The sequence below is a fragment of the Anastrepha obliqua genome, chromosome 2 (genome assembly GCF_027943255.1).
Source record: "Anastrepha obliqua isolate idAnaObli1 chromosome 2, idAnaObli1_1.0, whole genome shotgun sequence".
Taxonomy (NCBI): domain Eukaryota; kingdom Metazoa; phylum Arthropoda; class Insecta; order Diptera; family Tephritidae; genus Anastrepha; species Anastrepha obliqua.
Window position 1 is genome coordinate 134,178,661 of NC_072893.1, and position 23,548 is coordinate 134,202,208.

Genomic DNA, 23,548 nt, shown 5'->3' on the forward strand with positions numbered 1-23,548 from the left:
GGTACTAAAGTCAGTATTAGTAACATGTAGATTTTAATACAATATATAGTGAACATCGCATATTACAACATATATACTATATACGACGTACTACGTACATAAATACGTACAGTAATAAAAAAATTTAAATCTTTTTTCTCACTCATGAGAAAATCGATATGTGCGCGACTAACTACCATTGAGTAAATTTGTTTTACCGTCATGTCAAGATTTTTTAACACCACAAAATTCACAAAAATCCTAATTCTATAAAATTATGTGACATAGACAAATGGGTATCTGTTGGAAAATATCTATCAAATCTTATTCATGTAACGTGGGCTACCTCATTCTTCCACATTCTTTTCCTTCTCTTCTTCGATATTCTCTAGTAAATGTTAAAAGATGTGAAATCATTGTCCCGCGCATTTCATTGAAATATTTGAGCAGGTTACTCGTATATGGGCCCAGCACGCTTCCACTGCGCGAATAAATATTTTAGAATTTGGAATATCTGGATGTCAACTGAAGAAAGCACAGAACTGAAGGTAAAGAAAGCCAAAGGTTAACATGAGTTACGGAATAATAAAAATTGAGCCACTCAGATAAGGTAACTTCGACACATGGAAGTTGCACATTGTGTATCAATCTAGTGGACCTGCACAACAAGCAATGCTATTGAATTCACTCATTCTGCACAAAATAACTGACGGCGGCGTTGGTCGAAGATCGAGGCGTCAAAAGTGAAAATCTTGGAAGAATTTGAAGCGCGTAAACGTACCACCACGCCGGAGGTAGAAGGTGCACTTTACGTTAACAAGCAATAGGCATATAAACGAATGCATCCATAGATTTAAAATCGCGCAAAGTATGCATTGAGGGAAATAAACACAAAATTGTTTTTCGAAGTCTGAACGAAGAGCGAAGAGCTACTCGAATTAGTGAGTAGCAACGTATGCGACCTGTAATGAAATGAAAAACTTTATGAAGTCTGAAGGCATACGTCACGAATTTACCCTCGAATATACACCGTATGCTGTATTTTGATCCAGTCCGCCCTTCCTCCATGTTTTGGACAAATTACATACGAAATCGTTGCCCAACTCAGAGCATAGGTGGTCAAACACCGTTTAAGACGTGGACTGAACTTGAGGTAGAAGAAATGGAATCAATAAATACGAAAACCGAAAGCGACAATGATGACAATACTGAAGTTCTACTGAAGAGATGCAGTGGGTGTTTGCAAAAGTTGAAAACTGAAAAGAAGGGTAGACCACGAAAAATACATTCATACACAGTTGCGGCAACCAGCGCCCATATCACGTCAAGTGGCGAAGAATTTCATTCAGCAAACTTCATTCAAGATCCAGAAAACTGCACACATGCGTTGAGGTGCTCCGAAGCAAACAAATGGAAGCAAGTTATGCTTAAGGAATACAACACGCTATTGAAAAATGGTACATGGCAGAATGTCGAACGCCCCTGTGGTAAGAAAATTATCGAACCTCAAATGGACCCTAAAAACGAAACTACGATTTGATGGCACTATAGACTTTCAAAAAGCCCAATTGGTTGCAAAAGGGTTGATTCAAAGAGCCGAAGTCGGTTACGACGAAATTTTCGCGCCAGTTGCACGTTTGAGTTCGATTCGAATACTGATGGTCATACCTACTAAGCTGGGTTTGGAGGTGCATCAACAAGATTTTGTGAGCGCGTACTTGAACGAGAGACTCGACACCGAGATCTGAATGGAAATGCCAGTTGACATCAAAAATGTACTAAGCACGACCCAAGCAAAGAGATATGCCGACAATAAAGTATGCTTACTAAGAAAACCACTGCGCTGATGGTACAAGCGTCTTGATGAAAAATTGAAGAAAGAAATGAATATGATTTCATCGAAATGCGACCCGTGCGTGTACATATCGAAATATAATGGCAATTTAACATTTATCGTCTCATCATATCATCAAACAACCGAAGTTCTTTAAACCGAATAGAAGAAAAACTAGCATCAACCTTTGAAATGAAGGACTTGGGGAAGTTAATGTATTGCCTCGGGATCGAATTTTCCCAGCAAACGACGACCATCTCGCAGTCTCAATCGAAGTATGTATCGAAAAATTCAACATGATTGAATGCAAACCTGTAAGTACTCCAGCGAATTCAGGACTCAAATTGAGAAAGTGCATGCTTCCGACCACCAAAGAAGAACAATTATTGTAGAAGTCAAAACACTACCGTACCAGAATCTTATCAGAGAGCTTATGTACTTAGCGTATTAAGCTAGTTCAATACCAGCTATGGCAAAGAGCATTAGGTGACAGCGAAACGGGTTTTTCGATATCTTAAACACACGAAAGATTTGAGTCTAGTATTCGAGTCATTTCAAGAAAACTTGAAGGGCTACGCGGACGCTGATCGAAAGTCTTACACCGGATTTGCAATCAAATATGCGAAAGCCTGTATTAGTTGGAAGTCCCGTAAACAAAAAACTGTGGCTGCATCCAGCACTGAAGCCGAATATATGGCTTTGTCCGACTCAGCAAAGGAAACCATATATTTGAAGCGATTTTTCAGTGACGTGCTGGGCGGATCCGTGTTAATCTACAACGACAATCAAAGTGTCTAGAAATTATGCAGAAATCCAGTTGTCCACGACCGAACGAAAAATATCGACATACTTCATCACTTCATTCGTGAAACAATTGACATAGGAGACATACAAATCGAATACCAGTGAACTGAAGATATGTTGGCGGTTATATTAACCAAGAACCTAACGGCAGAAAAGCATGAGAAGTGTGCCGGGCTACTCGGATTGAGCTCCATCTCGAATCAATTTTGAATTTAGTATTGTTTGATCATCAATTTGCGGCCTCGGTAGTCTAGGGTAAGTGCACTAGCCTGCCGTCCCAGAGGTTGCGGCTCGCACTTTCCAAATTTACCTACTTTCCTTTTTTCTAAAAAAAATCTCATTCCTTAAACCCAAAAACATATTCTTCTACTCCCGCAAAATAGTCAGCGCATTATTTGTATTGTGTCTGCTAAAACAAGCAAAAACCAAAGAAAAACACACAGTTTCACATTACATCAGTGGCACTAGCAAGAGGAAGCGGACAACCGTGGTAATAGCCCAGACACACCAAATTTAGCGAAGTCTTCAACCATCTGTGCAATCCTTCTGGCAGAAAAATGTGAAACACAGATGGCGCTTCAATCAGTAAGAAGGTGTTGCAATGACAAGTGGGCTCTCACACCATTCAGGACTGGCAACGGCAGGCTAATCACGTACCCTGCCAGAGATCAAATATATTAACGAAACCACTGCATGACGAGAGTCTTGTCGAGGCCCTATACTCCCGGAAAAAAAAAAAATAAAAATTCTTTGACCATTCTATGATATGTAAAACGTATATTATAATTTAGCTACCATTTTGTGAATGATGCCAGATTTGAGAGGAAGTGTTAAAAATTACCTATCAAATCTGTCATCAGCCTTATTCATGTAATGTGGTAACCTCATTCTTACACATTCCTTTCCTTCTCTTCTTTGTTATTCTCTAATAAATGTTAGTAGTTGTGAAATCATTGTCCCGCATATTTCACTGGAATATTTGAACAGTATCAAATGAAAAAAAAAAATGCTCACAAACTTCAAAAATAATGAACCAATTTTATTGTAATTTCACATTATTAATTTTTTCTATTGGTTGACTGTGCATCCATTAGATAACCAATATTTAAAAATAGCTGTTTTTCTATGACCGTTATTAAACAAGTATTCATGAATTCTCTAGACTTTTTCCATTTGATATATATTCGTCATGTCATATAATTTTATATAATTGGGATATTTTTTTCATGCTGGGTCCTACGATACGTACATATTGATTTTCTCATGTGTGAGAAGTAACGTTACTCCATGTACAAAAACAAACCTATCTCCATATGTATTTTATATTTGTTCCATTGCCAAAAATCTGCTGTAAAACAGTTAAAAAAGTAAATTAAAAATGCATTGTTACCAAAGACTGATAGGTTTAAAAAATTTGTAATGATGATTAGATAATAATAAGAAATAAATTAAATTGTTAAATGTAGCCTCCGAATCCTGCGATAAATTTCAGATAAAGTTTCTCCAATCTTATTAGTAATGTGTAAATATATATGTATATATGTACAGTTTACAATAGCGAATAGGGATACCTATATACATACATATATCGTAGAAATAAGAATATAATCATTAAATGTATGTACATATTATCATTTAAAGTTAACGGACTAAAAATTTTCAGTAGGAAAATATTAATATAAATTATGTATGTAGAATTAAAATTCACTTTTGATGTAAATCAGCAGTAATCTAGCGACGGAAAAAGTAACGTCATTTTTTTAGCTGATGTCAATATTGTCAACGTAGATTTGGTTATTGAATGAGTACCCTAGCAGCGGAAAAAAGCAAATGGACCAATAAATCTAAGACAAATATTGTATTGTCGCCATTGACTACAGAAATATAAACACGTATAAAAAAATGTTTAGTAAAATAAGTTAAAACTAGATCATAATATATGAAACTGAGCTGCTGCTGAGTTTTGAGCGTAAGGAACAACTTCCACAGTCGGAAACCAACATCATGAACCGGAGCTCATGGATAGCGATGATATGCTACAGGAAGGAGCAATCGAGTACCATTTAATTATTAAAGTCAATGTGTTCAGTAGTAAGGTCATAAGTAGACTATGCATAGTAAAATGAGACGGATAATACATTTCAATTTTGTAATATTATATATAAGTAGTATGCGAGGGAATAAATATTTTGATATTTCAATGTTATTGAAAGCCAACTAGTTTTTGCTAGAAAACATTTATTTTAGGAGCAAATCATATTGTTAACTTAATTAATTTATGTAGAACATATCAGAAAGTATTTTCGTTACCGATCATAACATTAAGGAAGTAAACAGCAATATTTTATATCAAAATAATTTTCTAATAAATAAAACTATATATATTTGAACATAGTTTTAAGGTAAAACTATAAACACATTCTAAAAATAAAAAGTTATTATAATTAATAATGCTTATAAAATAACACAGGTGAAAAAGTTCAACGTGAAGCTACAGAAAAATTTAAAAATTCGTTTTTAGGGTGATATTCACCGGAATCTACACATTTGAATCAGCTGTTAAAGTGATGGCACGAGGTTTCATTTTATGCCCGTTTACGTATCTTAGAGATGCATGGAATTGGCTGGACTTCGTAGTAATAGCTTTAGCGTGAGTTTATAATAAATAATATTTTACTAATTTTCAGTTACCACTTTATAGAGCGTCCTTCTTTACATATTTTAAATCACTTTTATTTCGTAAGCCATGCATTTACATTAGCTATACTTATTTAACCTTCTTCGTAAATTGACGGCATTTTTACATTATCTATGATTACATATGTATATGCATTGGTCTAGTTCTAAATCGTCTGTAATTTGTAACGATCACATAATGTTTTAGTAAAAATCCTATCATTTACTCTCCCATATCTATACTCTTAAATAGCTATTCCTCATTTAAAAAATAAAAATGAAAATATTAACAAAAATTCTAGATTGAATCAATATAGCTCAATATAATTCAAGGTATGGGAGCAAGAAACGTAGAATCAATATTTTTATACATGTATTCTCACATTTAAACCGAATTCATATCAACTTGAAATACTTACTTCCCTTCCTCTTTCAGCATTTTAGAAAATTATTACTAAAACTATAACCAATTGTGGAGTTAATGTTCATTACACTAATAATATGCTCATATATACCCACTCAAAAGCATTTTGTTTAAAGCTATTTTATGTAAATATGTACAATATATTTCCAAAATTTGACTGTACATAAACTATAGCCGTGAGAATGTGAATATCTTCTAAAAATTTTACACAAATTTTTAAGTGAAAGTACATACACGTTGTTTTACGCATTGAACATGTATATTCATTGAGTAAAGTAAAGTAAAGCCAACTAGTTTTTGAGTAAGACCAATTTTTATTTGTGTTTAGTTTTAACACGCTCTTACACAAATTCTGGGTGATATATAACTTCCGATTTATTCAAGCACACAAATATTTATTTTTTCCCCATAAAGAGAATCTAAAACATCATATTCGGATACAACATAGTTATCAATTTTATTTGCCTTTGTTTGCTTGACAGTAGCACTTACGTACAATTTAACTTATGAAGAAACGCTCAGTGTTTTGTGACCTCCCCGATTATTTTTTAAGTGACTTTCATCAGGATGAGATATATATAACTGCTCACAATTAGTTTATGCAAAAAAAAAAAAGAGAATTATTTGTAAGTTAACTAACAAAACGTTTGTATTTTATTCCTTCCTTTGTGTTATATATCTTTCGCATTGAATGTTCTTCTATAGTTATGTGACTATGGGTATTGACTTAGGTAACCTCGCAGCATTGCGAACGTTTAGGGTCCTGCGAGCACTTAAAACCGTAGCCATAGTGCCAGGTAAATAAATTAACTTGTTTCGATCTCCAATAGGAATACCTATATATTACATTGGCAAGTCTTTACATTCCATAAACGAGCCACCTCTTATGCTTATTATTCTCATTCTTGCAGGCTTGAAGACAATTGTCGGAGCTGTCATAGAATCAGTAAAAAATCTGCGTGATGTGATAATTTTAACAATGTTCTCGCTGTCAGTTTTCGCGCTGATGGGGCTACAAATTTACATGGGTGTTCTAACACAGAAGTGCATTAAAAAATTTCCCTTAGATGGTTCATGGGGAAATCTGACTGATGAAAACTGGGACTATCATAACCGTAACAGTTCAAATTGGTATTCAGAGGACGATGGATATTCCTTTCCTCTCTGCGGGAATATTTCGGGAGCTGGGTGAGTTACTTACATACGAACTTTGAAATATCGTATGAAAAAATAATCAGAAAAGCTTTGCAAAATATTTAAAAATATAAATAATATATACCCGATCATGTTCTTGTTTTTAAACATTTTTATCTGTTCATGTATAGGCAATGTAGTGATGAGTACGTTTGTCTGCAGGGCTTTGGCCCAAATCCAAACTATGGATATACCAGTTTCGATTCATTCGGTTGGGCTTTCCTCTCGGCGTTCCGTCTAATGACACAGGACTTTTGGGAAGATTTGTACCAGCTCGTTCTTAGAGCGGCTGGTCCCTGGCACATGCTGTTCTTTATAGTCATCATCTTCCTAGGTTCATTCTATCTTGTGAATTTGATTTTGGCCATTGTTGCCATGTCTTATGACGAATTACAAAAGAAGGCCGAAGAAGAAGAGGCTGCCGAAGAGGAGGCGATTCGTGTAAGTAGTACTATGCATGCGAGTAAATATTTTCAATTTTAATTTGGCACCGAGCAGCCAGGCTCGAGCAGGCCGATTAGAGTGGAAATATTTACTCAACCCAATGAGTGTTGAGTCGTTTCTTTTGTCTTGACTATATCAACTGCTACTATTGTTAATAATTTACAAGTAGTTTATTTAATTATATATTTGTAATTTACCAACTACTGGATAACTAAGTATTACTAATTCATAGTGAAATAAACCTTAGCAGAGGTTACATGTGTATGTAACGCATCTACGACGATCCGTCATGATGGCGATACTAAAAATAATTACCTTGCTTCTTAGTTTGTTGTGTTTCGAGTTATTTTTACTTATAACAATAATATGCATGACACGCACGGTCCAAAAAAATACATCGAAACGACGAATGCCAGCCTGACATAAAATTTCAAAAAACATTAATTATTGCCAAACTCTGACCAAAAAATTAGTCACAACTCTCTAACGGTTAAATGTTTTTTCAATGCTTCCTGAGGTTCGTTAAATGGACCATTTTTGATCGCTTTGGTGGCTTTACATTTTTATTTGCGTAGTGCGCAATTTGACGAGTTCGAACGCACTTTCGGTTTAAATCCCTCTTCCTCAATTAATATGTTCTTGTAGGAAGCGGAAGAAGCGGCAGCAGCAAAAGCTGCCAAATTGGAGGAACGAGCAAATGCGGCAGCCCAGGCGGCAGCAGATGCAGCTGAAGCAGCCGAAGCAGCTCTACATCCGGAATTGGCAAAGAGTCCTACTTATTCGTGCATTAGCTATGAGCTCTTTGTGGGAGCCGAGAAGGGAAACGATGACAACAATAAGGAGAAAATGTCAATACGCAGCGTTGAAGTTGTTTCGGAGTCGGTGAGCGTTATTCAAAGACAACCAGCACCTACCACAGCACCCGCTACTAAAGTCAGAAAAGTGAGCACGGTAAGTATATTGCAGCTGGCTGATGTGCTTTCAAGTTGGTATTTTATTTTTTCTGCTTGGCCACCTTATGATCACATAATTAATTTCAATTTAATTATGGTGTATGGTTTAGTTACAATTTATTTTCCAGACCTTTCGTTAATTTATTTTTCAGATCTTTCGCACTCTATTTGTTTACTTTTATATATTTAAGTTAAACTTTTATCCTCTTATTTTCAACTTAATTAAATCTCAATTTAATTTAACTGTTTTCTTGTTCAGTTAAGACACTTAAAAATGTATCACTTTATTGAGTTGATAAGTTTGTACCCAACATTTGTTCAATTTAATTTGTTGTTTAACATTTTGTACCGAAATAGCATCAATGTTTTAGTTATTTCAAAAAGGTTTTTGTGTTATTGCATGGCTTGGAATGCTTGTTGTTTTGATTCTTGTCTTGGGGGTTTGAACCCTGCAACGAACCCATACGAAGTTTTAAAAAATTTATTGACATGAATTGATATGATAAAAAATAGGCATTTCTGAAAAAGCCTGTTTGACTTCAAGATACAAATATATATCCTTGACTTCCGTTGTGTTGTAATCTCGAGTTAATCCACATAACAATGTAATATTAATTAGATTATACAAATCTGTATTGCTAACAGTCCCGAAAAATATTTAATTTCGATCAATATATAATATTTATTGAATTGTTTTCTAGTATTGCTCCCTGCACAGAGAAGAAAAAATTATGCAAAATCTCATTGTTTATAATTACTTTAAGAAATGACACAATGTAACGCTTATTGTAACATTTTTCGAAAACCCCCCTAAATCTGAGGGTCTGCGCACGGGCCTGCTTGTTCCTAAATTTTTTTCATAACTCAGTTACCCCTTCGGACATGATATCTTCCTTGGACTCAAGCTAATTGCATATATGTATACCGATTTATATGTAAATATACTTTAATACTCTTAAAATTACCAAAAAATTTCAAGAAAAAACGAAAGAAATAATGAACTTGTGACAACATTAATTTAAAAGAATGTTTCCATTCAAACATGGAATGCAAGCGCGAACACTTAGAGTTTTTTGTTTTGATGATATCGATGTTATTGAAAATGTTAAATCAGAAAACTCAATAACTCTTATTATTTATCCACACACTTACTTATGTTTATTATACATTCAAAAATAATATATAGAAATGAAATCTGAATAAATGATATCGTGGATATAGCATCTCGAAATAGATTTCGTCTAGAATTTTATATGACAATTTAAGAAAAATTGTTTGCGATACCGAACTATACATTTTTATTACTCAGGGCTTCCAGGTGTAGATGTCAGGCGATTTTCCGAAATGGTTCTCTAACTTCAATGAAATATTGCATATATGCTTATAAAGCTGAAAATGAAATAATAGAAAATTGGAAAAACTTAGATTCATATAAGTCTGCTTAAGTCTAAGTTGGAGTACCATCTATGTCTGCAGAGTTTCAATTATTACTTTTGATTCATTTCTTCTGGAAAGAAATTCATTGTCCTCCTATTGTTCATGCCATTATTGTTATATATCAATATTTCATTTATTTGGTTAATCTACTAGCTATATTTATTTCAATATGTTTGCATTTTTCTTAAGCATTTTTATTTTCATTTATGTTTTACAAAAGTTTGCACTGCCGTTTGGCAGTTTTTAAAGTAGCCCGTAATTTATCCATTTAAGTGAAAGCTGCTTTTGAGTCCAGTCATCATAAATTTAATCTGTATACTCTTAACTAAACGCCTCCAAAAATTTTCCTCACCCCACATTTCTTACTAAATTGCAACCACAAATTATATATGCTTTATTTGGTTTGGTACATTATTTGATTTTGTATTCTCCAAAACTTAATATTTTTGCTATAAATATTTTTGCATTACGTCGAATTGTTCTATTTCTTTACCTGATTGGTAATATGAAGTAATTTTTCTTATAAAAATTAGCTTTTGTATGAATCTGAGTCACAATTAAATTGATTTAACTTTTCGGCTACGATATATCCAATTGTACTGAATTCACGGAAGTTTTAAGAAACCCGAATAAAAATTAAACAATTTGAAACTTTTGAATGTTATAATTGAAAAAAGTTAAATTAATTTCGGTCCATCATTTTTGAAGGTAGGTGTTCTTTTTATTGTATAAACATACATCCAATAATCTACAATAATACAAAAAATTCACAAAAAGTTTTTAAAGGAAAATGTACCTAATCGGAACAATGTTACTGAAGCACATATGTAATTATACACACACACGTATGACACTCAAAGCAAACAAACAACACAATAACTTTCAATCACCACACTTACATAAAGCCATTCCTAACACCGAAGATTTCGAAGTTGTTTTATTTAGAATCATCCCTTTCTCTCAGTACTTTGTAGAAACTTCCTGCAGACTTGTTTTCAATTGTTATTCGATTTTAAAAAGAATCTCTCGTCAGTAATATAAACATGTACATATTTCTAATTATAATTTGTATTAAAGTGTTTAATAGCAAAGTTTAGAGAGATATTTTAATGAAACTAATATAAAAAGAGAAAATAGCTATAACTATGAAAGTAGAAAACTATGTTTATGGGCATTTTCTGTAAATCAATTTAAAATGATTTTAAAGTTCTACTTGATATTAAATAGTTTTATACTTTTGTACCTGTTTTGCTATGCTTTTGCCGCGTTCTAGGAATGCTGGTTTCTCTATTAAAGGTGCAGACATTTATTCCTAAATAATTTTACTGTGGTTTTATTCGTATATCAGTTTGTATTCCCAAAATACATATGTATACCAACTAGACCAAACATGGCAAAGTCGTACATATTACAATAAGTAGTTTGCTCATACTTTCTTTACAAAACTAAAACGCACTTTTGCAAACACAATACAATGACCATTTTGGAATAAAACACGGATATTGTATTATAGATGTTTTGGATATGGATTTTTTATTTACATATTCTTTTCTATTTCTTCTCTATATATTTTTTTTATTAAAAAAAAAACATAGACATCCTTATCCTTACCTGGTTCACCGTTTAACATACGCAGGGGATCACGTAGCTCACATAAGGTAAGCGCTATTAAGCAACACAAGTACAACACCCAGCATTAATCATTCGCCATGTCAGATCTTGAGTATGAAATAACAGATGCATCTCTTCACCTTACCGTACATGTTTCAATGTACAGAACGAACACTTCTGTTTTTATGTTAAGTGCACTGCCACCAGTAACTATTTGCTATGTTACATACAAACACATCACATAAAACACATATGTATATGCATGTAGATACATAAAAACATCTATAGCATACATTGCCACTGGTGCTATGGCTATGCTGAAGTACCATCAAATCGAATAATTACCATCAAAAAAAGTTCATAAACTTATTTTTTAAATAACAATGTACCTTGTACGTACATGTACCTATATTGTTATTAATTATGCAATATTATACTCGTATGTATTTATCTCAATAATATAGTGTTTACATAAATATGTTTATCGTATTCATGTTATATACAATATATTAAGTCCATATCAGTCATGCTATTTTTACAGCGAGTTAGAAGCCCAAATAAATTTGGAAATATTTAAACTTCCACTCTTGACCAGCTAATTTGCTTTCGTCAAATATTTCAATAAATCTCCTTTGTATGGACATAATTTTTCAAGTTGGTTTATATTTCGATTTTAACCAAATTAAGTCGTATCAGTTGTTTTTAAAATAAATTTTTGAATTTGAAATATTTATAATTATCAAATCTAATTTCTTGATATATAATTTGCTTCCATCGTTTTTCACAATCACCATGTTTTTAAGTTTTTTTGTAAAACCTTGTTTTATCACAATTCTAAATACTGTGTTTATGTAGTAAACTTCATTTAAAAATATTAACGTGTGTTTATTTGCTATCAAAATGTCGCCTCTTAATGTGTAGTACACAATTCGAAATGGGCGTGGCCGGTTCGGTATTCCGGGAAGCGATCGAAAACCGCTTGTACTGTCAACATATCAGGATGCGCAGCAGCATTTGCCATACGCCGATGACTCAAACGCAGTTACGCCAATGTCCGAAGAGAATGGTGCTATTATCGTACCGGTATACTATGGCAATTTAGGTTTGTACCATTTCATATATGTAAATATTTGTACACATTTTTATATATTTGATATATAACAATTGATTTGTATACATATATATATATATATATATATATACGAACTAGTCCTCCTATTTGTGGCGTGCGTCTTGTTGTTGTTCCACAAATGGAGGGACCTACAGTTTTGAGCCGGTCCGAACGGCATATATGAAGATATTTAATGAAGAGCTTTTTCATAGCAGAAATGCACTCGGTGGTTTAACATTGCCTGACGAGGGCCGACCGCTATTAGAATAAACCTTTACATTTTAGTGCTTTATGCACGGAGAATTGAACCTACGTACTTCTGAATGGTAGTCACGCACCAACCCATTCGGATACGGATACATATATTATATAAAAAAGAAAAAAAAAAATTGGCGCGTACACTTCTGTTAGGTGATTGGCCGGGCTCCTCCTCCTATTTGTGGTGTGCGTCTTGATGTTGTTCCACAAATGGAGGGACCTACAGTTTCAAGCCGATTCCGAATGGCAAATATTTCTATGAGGAGCTTTTTCATGGCAGAAATACACTCGGAGGTTTGCCATTGCCTGCCGAGGGGCGACCGCTATTAGAAACATGTTTTTATTAATTTTGCTTTCACCGAGATTCGAACCAACGATCTCTCTGTGAATTCCGAATGGTAATCACGCACCAACCCATTCGGCTACGGCAGCCGGATACATATATACATATATAATTTATGAAGATATAGCAACATGAGCTTATGTGAATTAATAAATTTTTTAGGTTCCAGACACTCCTCATATACCTCGCATCAATCTCGAATCTCTTACACATCACATGGTGATCTGTTAGGGGGTATGGTTGCTATGGGAGTCAGCACGATGACTAAGGAGAGCAAATTGAGAAGTCGTAACACCCGCAACCAGTCAGTGGGTGTATCGAATGGCACCAGCTATGCCGATACAAATCATAAGGAACATCACCGGGACTACGTAGTACCATTGCTTAAGCATGACTAAATACAATTAATAATTGTTTCACTTTTTTAAGCAGGAAATGGGCCTTGAATGTACTGACGAAGCTGGAAAGCTAAAACAAAACGACAATCCTTTTATCGAGCCCGTCCAAACACAAACCGTGGTTGACATGAAAGGTAAAACAACCAGATTCAAAATATTTGCGCGACTTAACTTATAAAATTAACTAAAATTACAGATGTAATGGTTTTGAATGACATAATAGAGCAAGCCGCTGGGCGGCATAGTCGAGCTAGTGATCGTGGTGGTAAGAAAATAATTGCATATTGTTTTATGTCGTTTTAATGTCCGACTTGTGGCAGTTGTTATTTTTGAATATATTTTTTGTTTGTTTTCAATTTACATATATACTTGCATTTGAAAATCATTTATCTGTAAATACAATTTATGTTATCGGTAATTGCAACAAATTACTACGCCTCATTTTTAAAATGTATGTATGTATGTATATATGAGGTTAATTGTAATTTACATACTGTATAATTAAAACTTCAGGACTGGAATTTAGTGTAAATACATACATACATAGGTTTATTTTTGCAGAAAATTTTTAAAGACATTTTTTTAGAAATGTGCGTATTTTAATATTAAAAATGCTTTAAGCTACTTTCAAAATAAAGCCCGCCTACAGCTAGTACTAAATTATAATTAATATTTGTTTTGTTTATTAATGTTGGAAGAATTAATAATCAATATACATACATATGTACCTATATTTCATTCATACATATTTACATATATGTATTTGTGTATATGTAAATATAGTCAATTAATTTAATGTTTTTTCAAAACAATTATTTTTGTAACAATTAGTTGCAAAATTTCAATTAACGTGTTGCTATTAATTTAAAATCCTACAAGTTTCTAAATAATAAACGAAGCACTTTAACAAACAGGCACATAACAGGATAAAGAGTGTAATAAATGTTTTGCATATGTTTTGATAAAGAAACATCTTTTCAGGGCATGCTGTTTTCAATTCCCTTTTGATATCATCAAAATTTGCAATTTTAGACACCTGGTAACGGTACAAAATAATGCTCAGATAAACAGCATAATTGGGAAATATCTATATACATATATGTAAAGTATGGAGTTGGTTTTCGTGTATTTGTGTTAATCCTTAATGATCATAACAACAAAAAGACTGACGAAGAAACTGTTACCAGATGTCTGGCGCAGAAACCATGACCATTTCCTGCTATGCATATGTTGTTTGTTACCTGCTTAAATATCTTTCCTAATGTAAAAGAATATTCAGAACAAAATTGAAACTCATGTCACAATTAAGAACATGCATATCATTTCTATGTTGCAACGTTTTTATGAACTAAAAAAAACTATGAACTTGAAGCTGAAATTACTTTACATATAGATATGAGTATATGGGTTCTTTGAGCATTTATTATCATCTCGAAAAGAAAGGCATCGTTATAAAGTTCATCCATTCAATAATGACAGTAGAGGATTCAGTAGAGGATTCAGTAGAGGAGTAAAGCTATCAAATCACCGTGATCGCTGTTCTGTCATTTGCATTTAATTAATATCTATATGTCTAATTAATTTAACCAATTTTTATTTATTTTTTAATAATATGTATAAGTCTTCTGCCAACTATATGACTTCTTTGACTCGTCCATTTTACCTACTACGGTGATGCTATCAGCAACTTAATTGAAACAACACACTTTTAAAGCAAAGCATACTTTTGTAATGAAAAAACTCAGATACGCCAGATCGCAGTCACTTGCACTTTTTGATTTTTTTACTCTCTAACTACGATTTGAACTTCGATTTTGAATGTGGCTTTAACTTTTCAAAGTCTTCTCTTTTGAATTCTTTATGCGATCGTTTTAAAACATACTAATTTTTAAATTTTCGATTTACTTAGTAAATGTATCTAAATAAACCAAAAAGCAAAACGTTCTCATAAAGAAAATTGCAATTAGTCATCATAATTATTTTGTAGTGTAGATTTGGTTTATGTAGTTTTATCCATTTGTTATGGATTAGTTGCATGCTTTTCTATGATGAAAACTATTATTGCCTTATAGTTAAAATGTTTGTCTAAATTTTTGCTACGAATTTTGCTTACTTAAGCATTTTGCCTCGCATGAATTTTTAATTTATTTTGACGCCTCAACGAAGTAGGAACATTTTACCAGTTCCCAGTTTTAATCAATATGAAAATATACTACCGAAAACGCTTTATCAATATTACTTTTACAAGCGTACAGTTTTTTTCGCGCACTTGCAGTTTTATCAGCTTGAACAGAGTAAATTTTTTTGCTTGAAACTATTTTTGATTTATATATTTTTAGTGCTAATTTATACAGTTTTCTAACTTATATCTTAAGGATAGAAACTTAAGTACAGTTAATGAATTTCCTTTCTTCAGATTTGAGTTAAAATCTATTAGTCGATAATTATATTGACTTGGATACTATATGTTTGGCCTAATAACAATTACAAAGTAAAACTTATAGCGAAGACATTATTAATTGATTGAATAATTTTTTAGCCATTATACTTGATTTAATGTGTTTTATACCAACGAACCAATTAAAACAATCGGAATTGTTCTTCAACCATTTCTTAATTTTTAAAGAAATTAATAGTGTAATGAAAGCTACAGAAGAAAATTTAGAAAAAATGTATTGTATTGCAGTGCAGAAGTTCTAACTTGCCTGTGTAAAATGCGATTAATATATTGTGCAACAACCACATGCAGAAACTCCAACTAGAGAAAAAATACTATGCCCTTTTATCATATTGCTACGAATTTGGTATGTTTTTACTGGCAACACTGCTAATAGCTCCGGGACACGCTCATGCATGCATGTCCAGCAGCTTATAGTTATGTGTGTGTGTCGGGTGCATGACGCTTGCCCTCAAACATTCATGCAAAAAATGTCATGCGCCATTTGAATTGGGTGTTCGTAGCGTGCGCACGTAAATATGTCGTCTTCGGAAGATTATTTGTTGTTTTTGTAACTGCAGCAGTTTTACTTGAATTTCTTCGAATGTCAGCACAAACTGAGTCACTACTGCTGTTATGCAGTCTGCGACACGGTCATACAAAGCGAAAAAATCTAAAATTTTTGATTTTCATCATGCAAAAGCCGACAACAAGTATGTGTGACACGAAGCAAGTACGTGTGTCACCCGACACGCACACATATAAGCTGCTGGACATGCATGCATGAGCGTGCCCCTAGCTATAAAACAAAAAGATTTCAAAAAGCGCGCATCTATTCCGCACCAGATGTATAATCTTTTCCTTAGGTGCTTAATGTAAATTACAAAGGTACTGAAGAAAATTGTTTATGTATTCTTAGAAGATTTATCCCTTATCATTAAAATTGTTATTTGTTCCGTCACATGTGGGCGCTATCTAAATTGATATTGGTCTAGCTGTCTTAATTGTTATTTGCTTCGCCACCTGGTGTGTTGATGCTTTTGTTTCGGTACCTCATTCACGCGATGTTGCCACAATTGGTTCGTGAACATTCGCGTTTTGTAACAAAAGGTATCATCTTCTCACCAAGCGATTGCAAGTGGCGAATAGTAGATGAAGTAACTGGTATAACTAAACATATCTTGGGAGCGCTGGAATAGAGCTGCTTAAAATTACATTTGTTTGTAAAATAGTGAGTTATACCAGTTTTATGAGATAAAACCATACTCGCTGGTAGCGAATCCTACTCGATAACTTTGTTATTGCTTTCACATGCAAATTTTTCGACAAGTAAGCCTAGCAGAGAGAAAGCAAGCAGAGAAGAGGTCAAACATATATTAATGCATCTCGTTATTATAACATAACATACCATTGAACAAAGGCAAGCGTGAACAACCCCAATATACAGTCTTTATAATAGAAGTGTGACCGGCAAAAATAAAATTAAAGCTCCGTTTAAAAAAAAATTAAATGCTGCTAAATAGGCGTATCTTTTTCGCAAAAGTGTTGTGCGATCTGTTAGTTTTGTGAGAAATTTAAAAAGCGCACGTCGTTTTTACAAAGCGAGTTCCGCGTATAAAAAACGATTTGGAGCAGCGTCGCTACGTACACACCCTAAAGATGCAAAAATGCAGAAAAATATTTGAGGAAGTCGAAGACGTTCATAAAATATAAATTTAAATTTATATTATAAATAAAGGCATTATTAATGTCAGCTACGAAGATGTTTGGAAGAACTAGCAAGCCGTGGATTTTACAAGAACACAACGATCTCTAGTATCAAAGCTGAAAGTGTGAAGAGTGGAAATTAACACAAAGAATTATTACTTGTTATCATCTTTATAATATACGATCGTATTGCATACAATGAATATTATAAGCTCATACAATGCAGTTTGCTAAAATCGAATTGGTCAAATAGTCTCTTAATTATGGCGGGCACGCTTCTATTAGACAGACCGTATATATATATATATATACATATATAGGCACATATAATTCCATAAACTGGATAGCTTTAAATTGGTTTCATTTTACCTTGAATCGTAGTACTACATAAATCGTTAACTAAAGGATTATTTTTATACGATTTGTAGTTGCACATTTGGCAAATAAATTTTAATGGAATTATTTAGTTCAAAGCTTAAGCCAAATAATAATTTAAAATAAAACGAAAATACTTTAACAATTTTATTTAACCCTATTTCACGTTAATGACGCAAAAAGCGCACAGGAATAAAATAAATATAAATAAATATCGAAAATCGAAAGGAGCTGTGCCAATAAATAAAACTTAAAATCGACGAAGTCAAAGCTGGTCAAAATTAACTAATCTGTAACTTTATGGTTCAGTCTCCGTTTACTATTTCCCAACAGAGGACGATGACGAGGACGGCCCAACATTCAAGGAAAAGGCTCTTGAGGCTATACTTAGAGGGATTGACATTTTTTGTGTATGGGATTGTTGCTGGGTGTGGTTGAAATTTCAAGAATGGGTGTCGCTAATCGTTTTTGATCCCTTCGTTGAGCTCTTTATTACGTTATGTATTGTTGTGAACACAATGTTTATGGCGATGGATCACCACGATATGAACAAGGAGATGGAGAGAATATTAAAAAGCGGCAATTATGTGAGTTTTAGTTAGTTTCTGGGAATAACTGCAATGAATAGCATTCTACTTATATATAATATAAATATTTCAGTTCTTTACTGCGACTTTTGCCATCGAGGCCACTATGAAATTAATGGCAATGAGTCCGAAATATTACTTTCAAGAGGGTTGGAATATCTTTGATTTTATTATCGTCGCACTTTCACTTCTTGAACTAGGTCTGGAAGGTGTGCAAGGTCTTTCCGTTTTGAGATCATTTCGATTGGTAAGATTATATTTCAATGCCAGTTTAAACAATTTCAATGAAGCAAATACTTCATAGTATACTATACTATACTTACAACATTTATTGTTAAATATTTGTGTACCAATAAGTATGTACTTCAATTTTATATTTATTAACCTAGTTTTATACACTTCTGAATCTTCTATAAACGATTTAAAGATATATAATTTTAATTTTCATATCTAAATCATACTATGATCCATAAATTGCAGTTGCGCGTTTTTAAATTAGCCAAATCGTGGCCAACGTTAAATTTGCTTATATCCATCATGGGTCGCACAGTTGGTGCCCTAGGCAACTTAACATTCGTATTATGTATCATTATCTTCATATTCGCTGTAATGGGAATGCAATTATTTGGCAAGAACTATACAGGTATTAGGAGCTCGTGTAAATTATAGAGATTTTCTGAATATGAGAAAGCAATCGCAATAATTTCAATTTTCAATTGCAGTTCTTTAATTACAAATATTGCATTAGAATCACCTTGTCTGCTGTATTAGTTACAATTTTTATATGTACATATATATGTACATTAAATTCAAAGAATATAAAATAATCCAACAATTTAATATGTCTTATACATTAATGTATTTACGATCATTTTAATATTTAAGCTTTGAGCACGTTTTTCTTTAAGCTTAAATTAAATATTTTTAATTTCAAGAGATTTTAAAATAACTCAATTGAAATGATCATACCTGTATCAATTTATACTCCACTCCCAAGTATTTCAACAAAAATATACAAAGCCCGAAAGAAAACATCGCAAACTGCTTAAATAAATACTGCATTTTGTTTTTATCTATAACATACATATTAAATATTGTAACAAGTAGGTACTTGTATAATACGAAATTAATTTATTCCAACACTTGCTACTTTTAAGAAAAATTATACAATTGAACTATTTGTTAATAATTTTCCTAACTTTTACTCTATAACGTTTTTTCCTAATGCTTTGCCCGGCTTACTACTAAATTTCATGCTAACCATTACCATGAAACCATCCTGGCACATTTGTCAACAATAAACCGCACAATTAATCACACTAATCGCATTGGAAAAATATGACATTTTGATGCGCAAAATTTGATTCAAATCTATGTGCCACCCCAACCTGAACTAACTCGAATTTAACTGAATCGGATTTACTATTTTCGAAATGACAGCTTCGTGTTTTTAAACTTGCTAAATCGTGGCCAACTTTAAATTTACTAATTTCAATTATGGGTCGTACAATGGGTGCATTGGGTAACTTAACATTTGTCCTTTGTATTATCATCTTCATCTTTGCTGTAATGGGAATGCAACTATTCGGAAAAAACTATACGGGTAAGTAGATCAGAATGAGGTTGCTACTGCGCACGATAGCCATGTTGTTGTTATAGTAATCTTGTGACGTAGGTGTTTATGCATATCTACTCTATGATTTTTTCGCACTCAATGATGTTGTTCCTCTCATACACCTATTAATATTTTAATGAAAATAGATTCAATGTGTCTCATAATACGAAAGTGTACAATTCTTCTCAAGTAATAAACCAACATTTTTTTTTTAATATTAGATTTTGAGCTTTTCGTTTAGAAACTTTGAGGTGGTCCATATGGTGTCTTGTTTTTTATTCTAAAAATTTAGCAAAAACAATTTTTTTCGGTACATTATTGCTTTATTGTGCCTACATTGGCTGGCTTTTCAGTAGCCCATCCCACTAATGCCCATCCCGAAATGGTATTTTCAGCAGCATTTTCAAAGAAAAAAGCCACTGTTACTCTCTGAGCATGAACTGGCTTTACGACTATCTCGCACGTGTTTTCCGATCCCCAAATGTAGCAGTTTTGCTTGTTAAAGTAGCCACCGGAATGAAAATGTGCAGAAAAGATGATTTTGTCTTCTTTTCAAGAAACGCCCATTTGGGCTGCATAACATTGACCTTGACAAAATATTTTTCCAATATTTTTAAACGTTTTTCACGTGTAAAACGAATCATTTCGATCTGCGTTGATATAGTTAGTACTGACTTTCTGTCATAAATTTCAGCGGGAAAGAGCTGTCGCTGTAAAAATAACAAGAAAAAAAAACCCTATATAGACCACCTTGTATATATTCGCTGCTTAGATAAAAAGATAAAAACAAATTTATATTATATTTCCAAAAGCTACATATTTTCAAATTTTTAGATAACGATGTTACATTTTTTGTTAAAGAAGACTGTCAAATCCATGGAGTCGATACAATATCAATAATTCTGAAATTAATATCTGTAATATGCAATTGCTGCTTTCAAAATTTGCGTTTCTTTCAAACAAACTTTCCGATCATTAGCATTAGTACTACTTCAAAATAAAGGAAAGTAAAATATTTCCACTAAATCGAAACTGAAAACTAAATCACTCTACAATTTACTTTGAAATATCTCGTACATTAATTCAATTAATGAAAATGCCTGTCACACCCGTAAGTACTTTCTCCCTTGTGTTATCTTAAATACTTTTTTACTCTTATAAAATACATTGTATATATACAATAGTAAAAAACGTAAACATAAAGATGTATTTCTATTATTCTGTGAGCGTATATATATGTATGTATAATTTTTTTAAGTGTTATTTTGCCAACACTTGATTACTTTTTCTTTACGTATACATTTTTTGTAGAGATTAACTTTATACAACTTTTTGCACTCTTGCTTAGATTATTTTTATCTAGATTAAATTTGTTCCTTCTCGCTTTGTATGCTTCAGTACATTATTTTTTCATTATTTAATGCAAAATTTATCTGTTTAATAAAAAAATACATTTTTTTCAAACCCATAGACAATCAGGATCGGTTTCCAGATGGTGATTTGCCACGCTGGAATTTTACTGATTTCATGCATTCATTTATGATCGTTTTTCGCGTATTATGTGGTGAGTGGATCGAGTCCATGTGGGACTGCATGTATGTCGGTGATGTCTCTTGTATTCCGTTCTTTCTGGCCACGGTCGTAATTGGAAATTTGGTCGTACGTATAAAAGGAAATAGTATATACCTTTTTATATTAAAAATTATATGTAAAAGACAAGGCACATTGTTTTTTTGCGATTGTCTAAATTGTCAAATGTAAATATAGATGATTCATGTAGAAATTATAGATTTTGACATTCTAGGGATCAAAAGCAAAAAAACAAAATATGTATTTATATTGCTCTTGTTGCTTTTGCCCTACTGCTACTACTTATCCAGTGTGCTTTGGTTCAAGTATTTTTTGATATTTGACAAGTACCAACAAACGGTTAATATTTATATTTTACGTTTTATTGGCAGGTGCTTAATCTTTTCTTAGCTCTGCTTTTGTCTAATTTCGGTTCCTCTAGTCTATCGGCGCCGACAGCCGACAATGATACGAACAAAATCGTCGAAGCATTTAACAGGATATCACGTTTTAAAGCATGGATAAAGCGTAATTTTTCCAGTTGTTTCAATTATATTCGTAACAAGTTGACAAATCAAATTAGTGATCAACCATCAGGTGAGAGGATCAACCAGATCAGTTGGATTTGGAGCGAAGGTTTTTATCCACTTGTTTTCTACTACTCTTAATTATCTACATATACTTGCATTCGTATAATAAAGCAATAACGTATAGATAAAATATAAAAGAGTAACGGTCATATCCGAATTAACATTCAAAACGTTATTAAAGGCCAATAGTTGAAGCTTTTGCAAATTGTACAAATCTCACCCGATTTTTAGTATACTTTTATACATTCATCCGATTTTTTGTCGTAGTTTTCCTTAATACTATTTGTGTAAACATTTTAGACTATTTTACAACATACTGAGTAAATGAAATAAGTTAATACTAAAAATAAGACTAAAATCATTTTTTTTTGTAATTATTGTTTGGAAAGAAAAAACTGTATTTCCGAAAAATTGGAATAATGGAATAAATTGGATTATCTTTAAAATCTTTTCCGTTCTTTCTCAAACATATATGTATGTATATGAGTGTAACTATTTGAAGACAGTTTTCCTCTTTCCAAATTAAAAAAGCATAAAACAATATCTATGTATGTGCTTCGACTTTAGAAAATCTATTTGTTCCTTAAATTTTATATTGATTTAGTGTGCAGAGCCTGAAGTTCATATAAGTACAATTTGGTAATAGTAGCTTGTTTTTAAATGCACTTCAGCATTACTTTAAATGCTTTTCTTCAATCGTGGTTAGCCGTTCTAAGTGTTCCCCTTTTAATGCCTTTATCATGAATATTTTCAACATCTGTTTCTTTCGTACTGCGTACATATGTATGCGTGTCCTCTTTGTATTTCATTTGAATTCACTACAATTCATTCCCTTACATGTATCTCTTCCAAATATTTCTACCACACTATTGGCAAAATCTTCCGGCCCATAAATAGAAAAAGCAGCATAAGTAATCCTCACAATGTAAAAGTAAATACAATGTGGCTAAGGCTTGAATGTAATAATGTTTTAGGTTAGTCTGGATTTTCTTGAACCTTATTGAATTGTTTTAGAGAAATCGATAGTAAAACAGTGGATTTTACCCTTCTTATTGTTACTGTTTATATTTTGTTTCAGTATTTTAAACTTTGTAAATGTTCGAACATTAGACACAAATATATACTTTACCTGATTTTTAAACTCAACAAAAAATAATATGCGTAAAACTAAATCATATATGTATTTGAAAAAATGTCATACA

The 23,548-nt window shown here is 32.6% G+C and overlaps 1 protein-coding gene across 32 annotated transcripts in view; it reads left to right on the plus strand.

Annotated features, from left to right (window-relative positions):
* LOC129237116 (sodium channel protein para) overlaps positions 1-23,548 on the plus strand; it is a 63,527-nt gene that overhangs the window by 11,024 nt on the left and 28,955 nt on the right. For 2 of the 32 annotated variants that reach the window (XM_054871553.1, XM_054871555.1), the window contains exons 8-22: positions 5,139-5,267; positions 6,423-6,514; positions 6,629-6,905; positions 7,043-7,352; positions 8,001-8,306; positions 11,341-11,403; positions 12,278-12,458; positions 13,231-13,442; positions 13,498-13,600; positions 13,663-13,731; positions 18,295-18,572; positions 18,646-18,819; positions 19,053-19,215; positions 21,659-21,846; positions 22,149-22,392. In XM_054871553.1, coding sequence (XP_054727528.1) covers positions 5,139-5,267; positions 6,423-6,514; positions 6,629-6,905; positions 7,043-7,352; positions 8,001-8,306; positions 11,341-11,403; positions 12,278-12,458; positions 13,231-13,442; positions 13,498-13,600; positions 13,663-13,731; positions 18,295-18,572; positions 18,646-18,819; positions 19,053-19,215; positions 21,659-21,846; positions 22,149-22,392 — 2,789 coding nt within the window. Of the gene's footprint in view, positions 1-5,138; positions 5,268-6,422; positions 6,515-6,628; positions 6,906-7,042; positions 7,353-8,000; positions 8,307-11,340; positions 11,404-12,277; positions 12,459-13,230; positions 13,443-13,497; positions 13,601-13,662; positions 13,732-18,294; positions 18,573-18,645; positions 18,820-19,052; positions 19,216-20,012; positions 20,176-21,658; positions 21,847-22,148; positions 22,393-23,548 lie in introns of all 32 variants that reach the window. The other 30 variants (XM_054871560.1, XM_054871568.1, XM_054871561.1 and 27 more) reach the window with 24 other exon arrangements.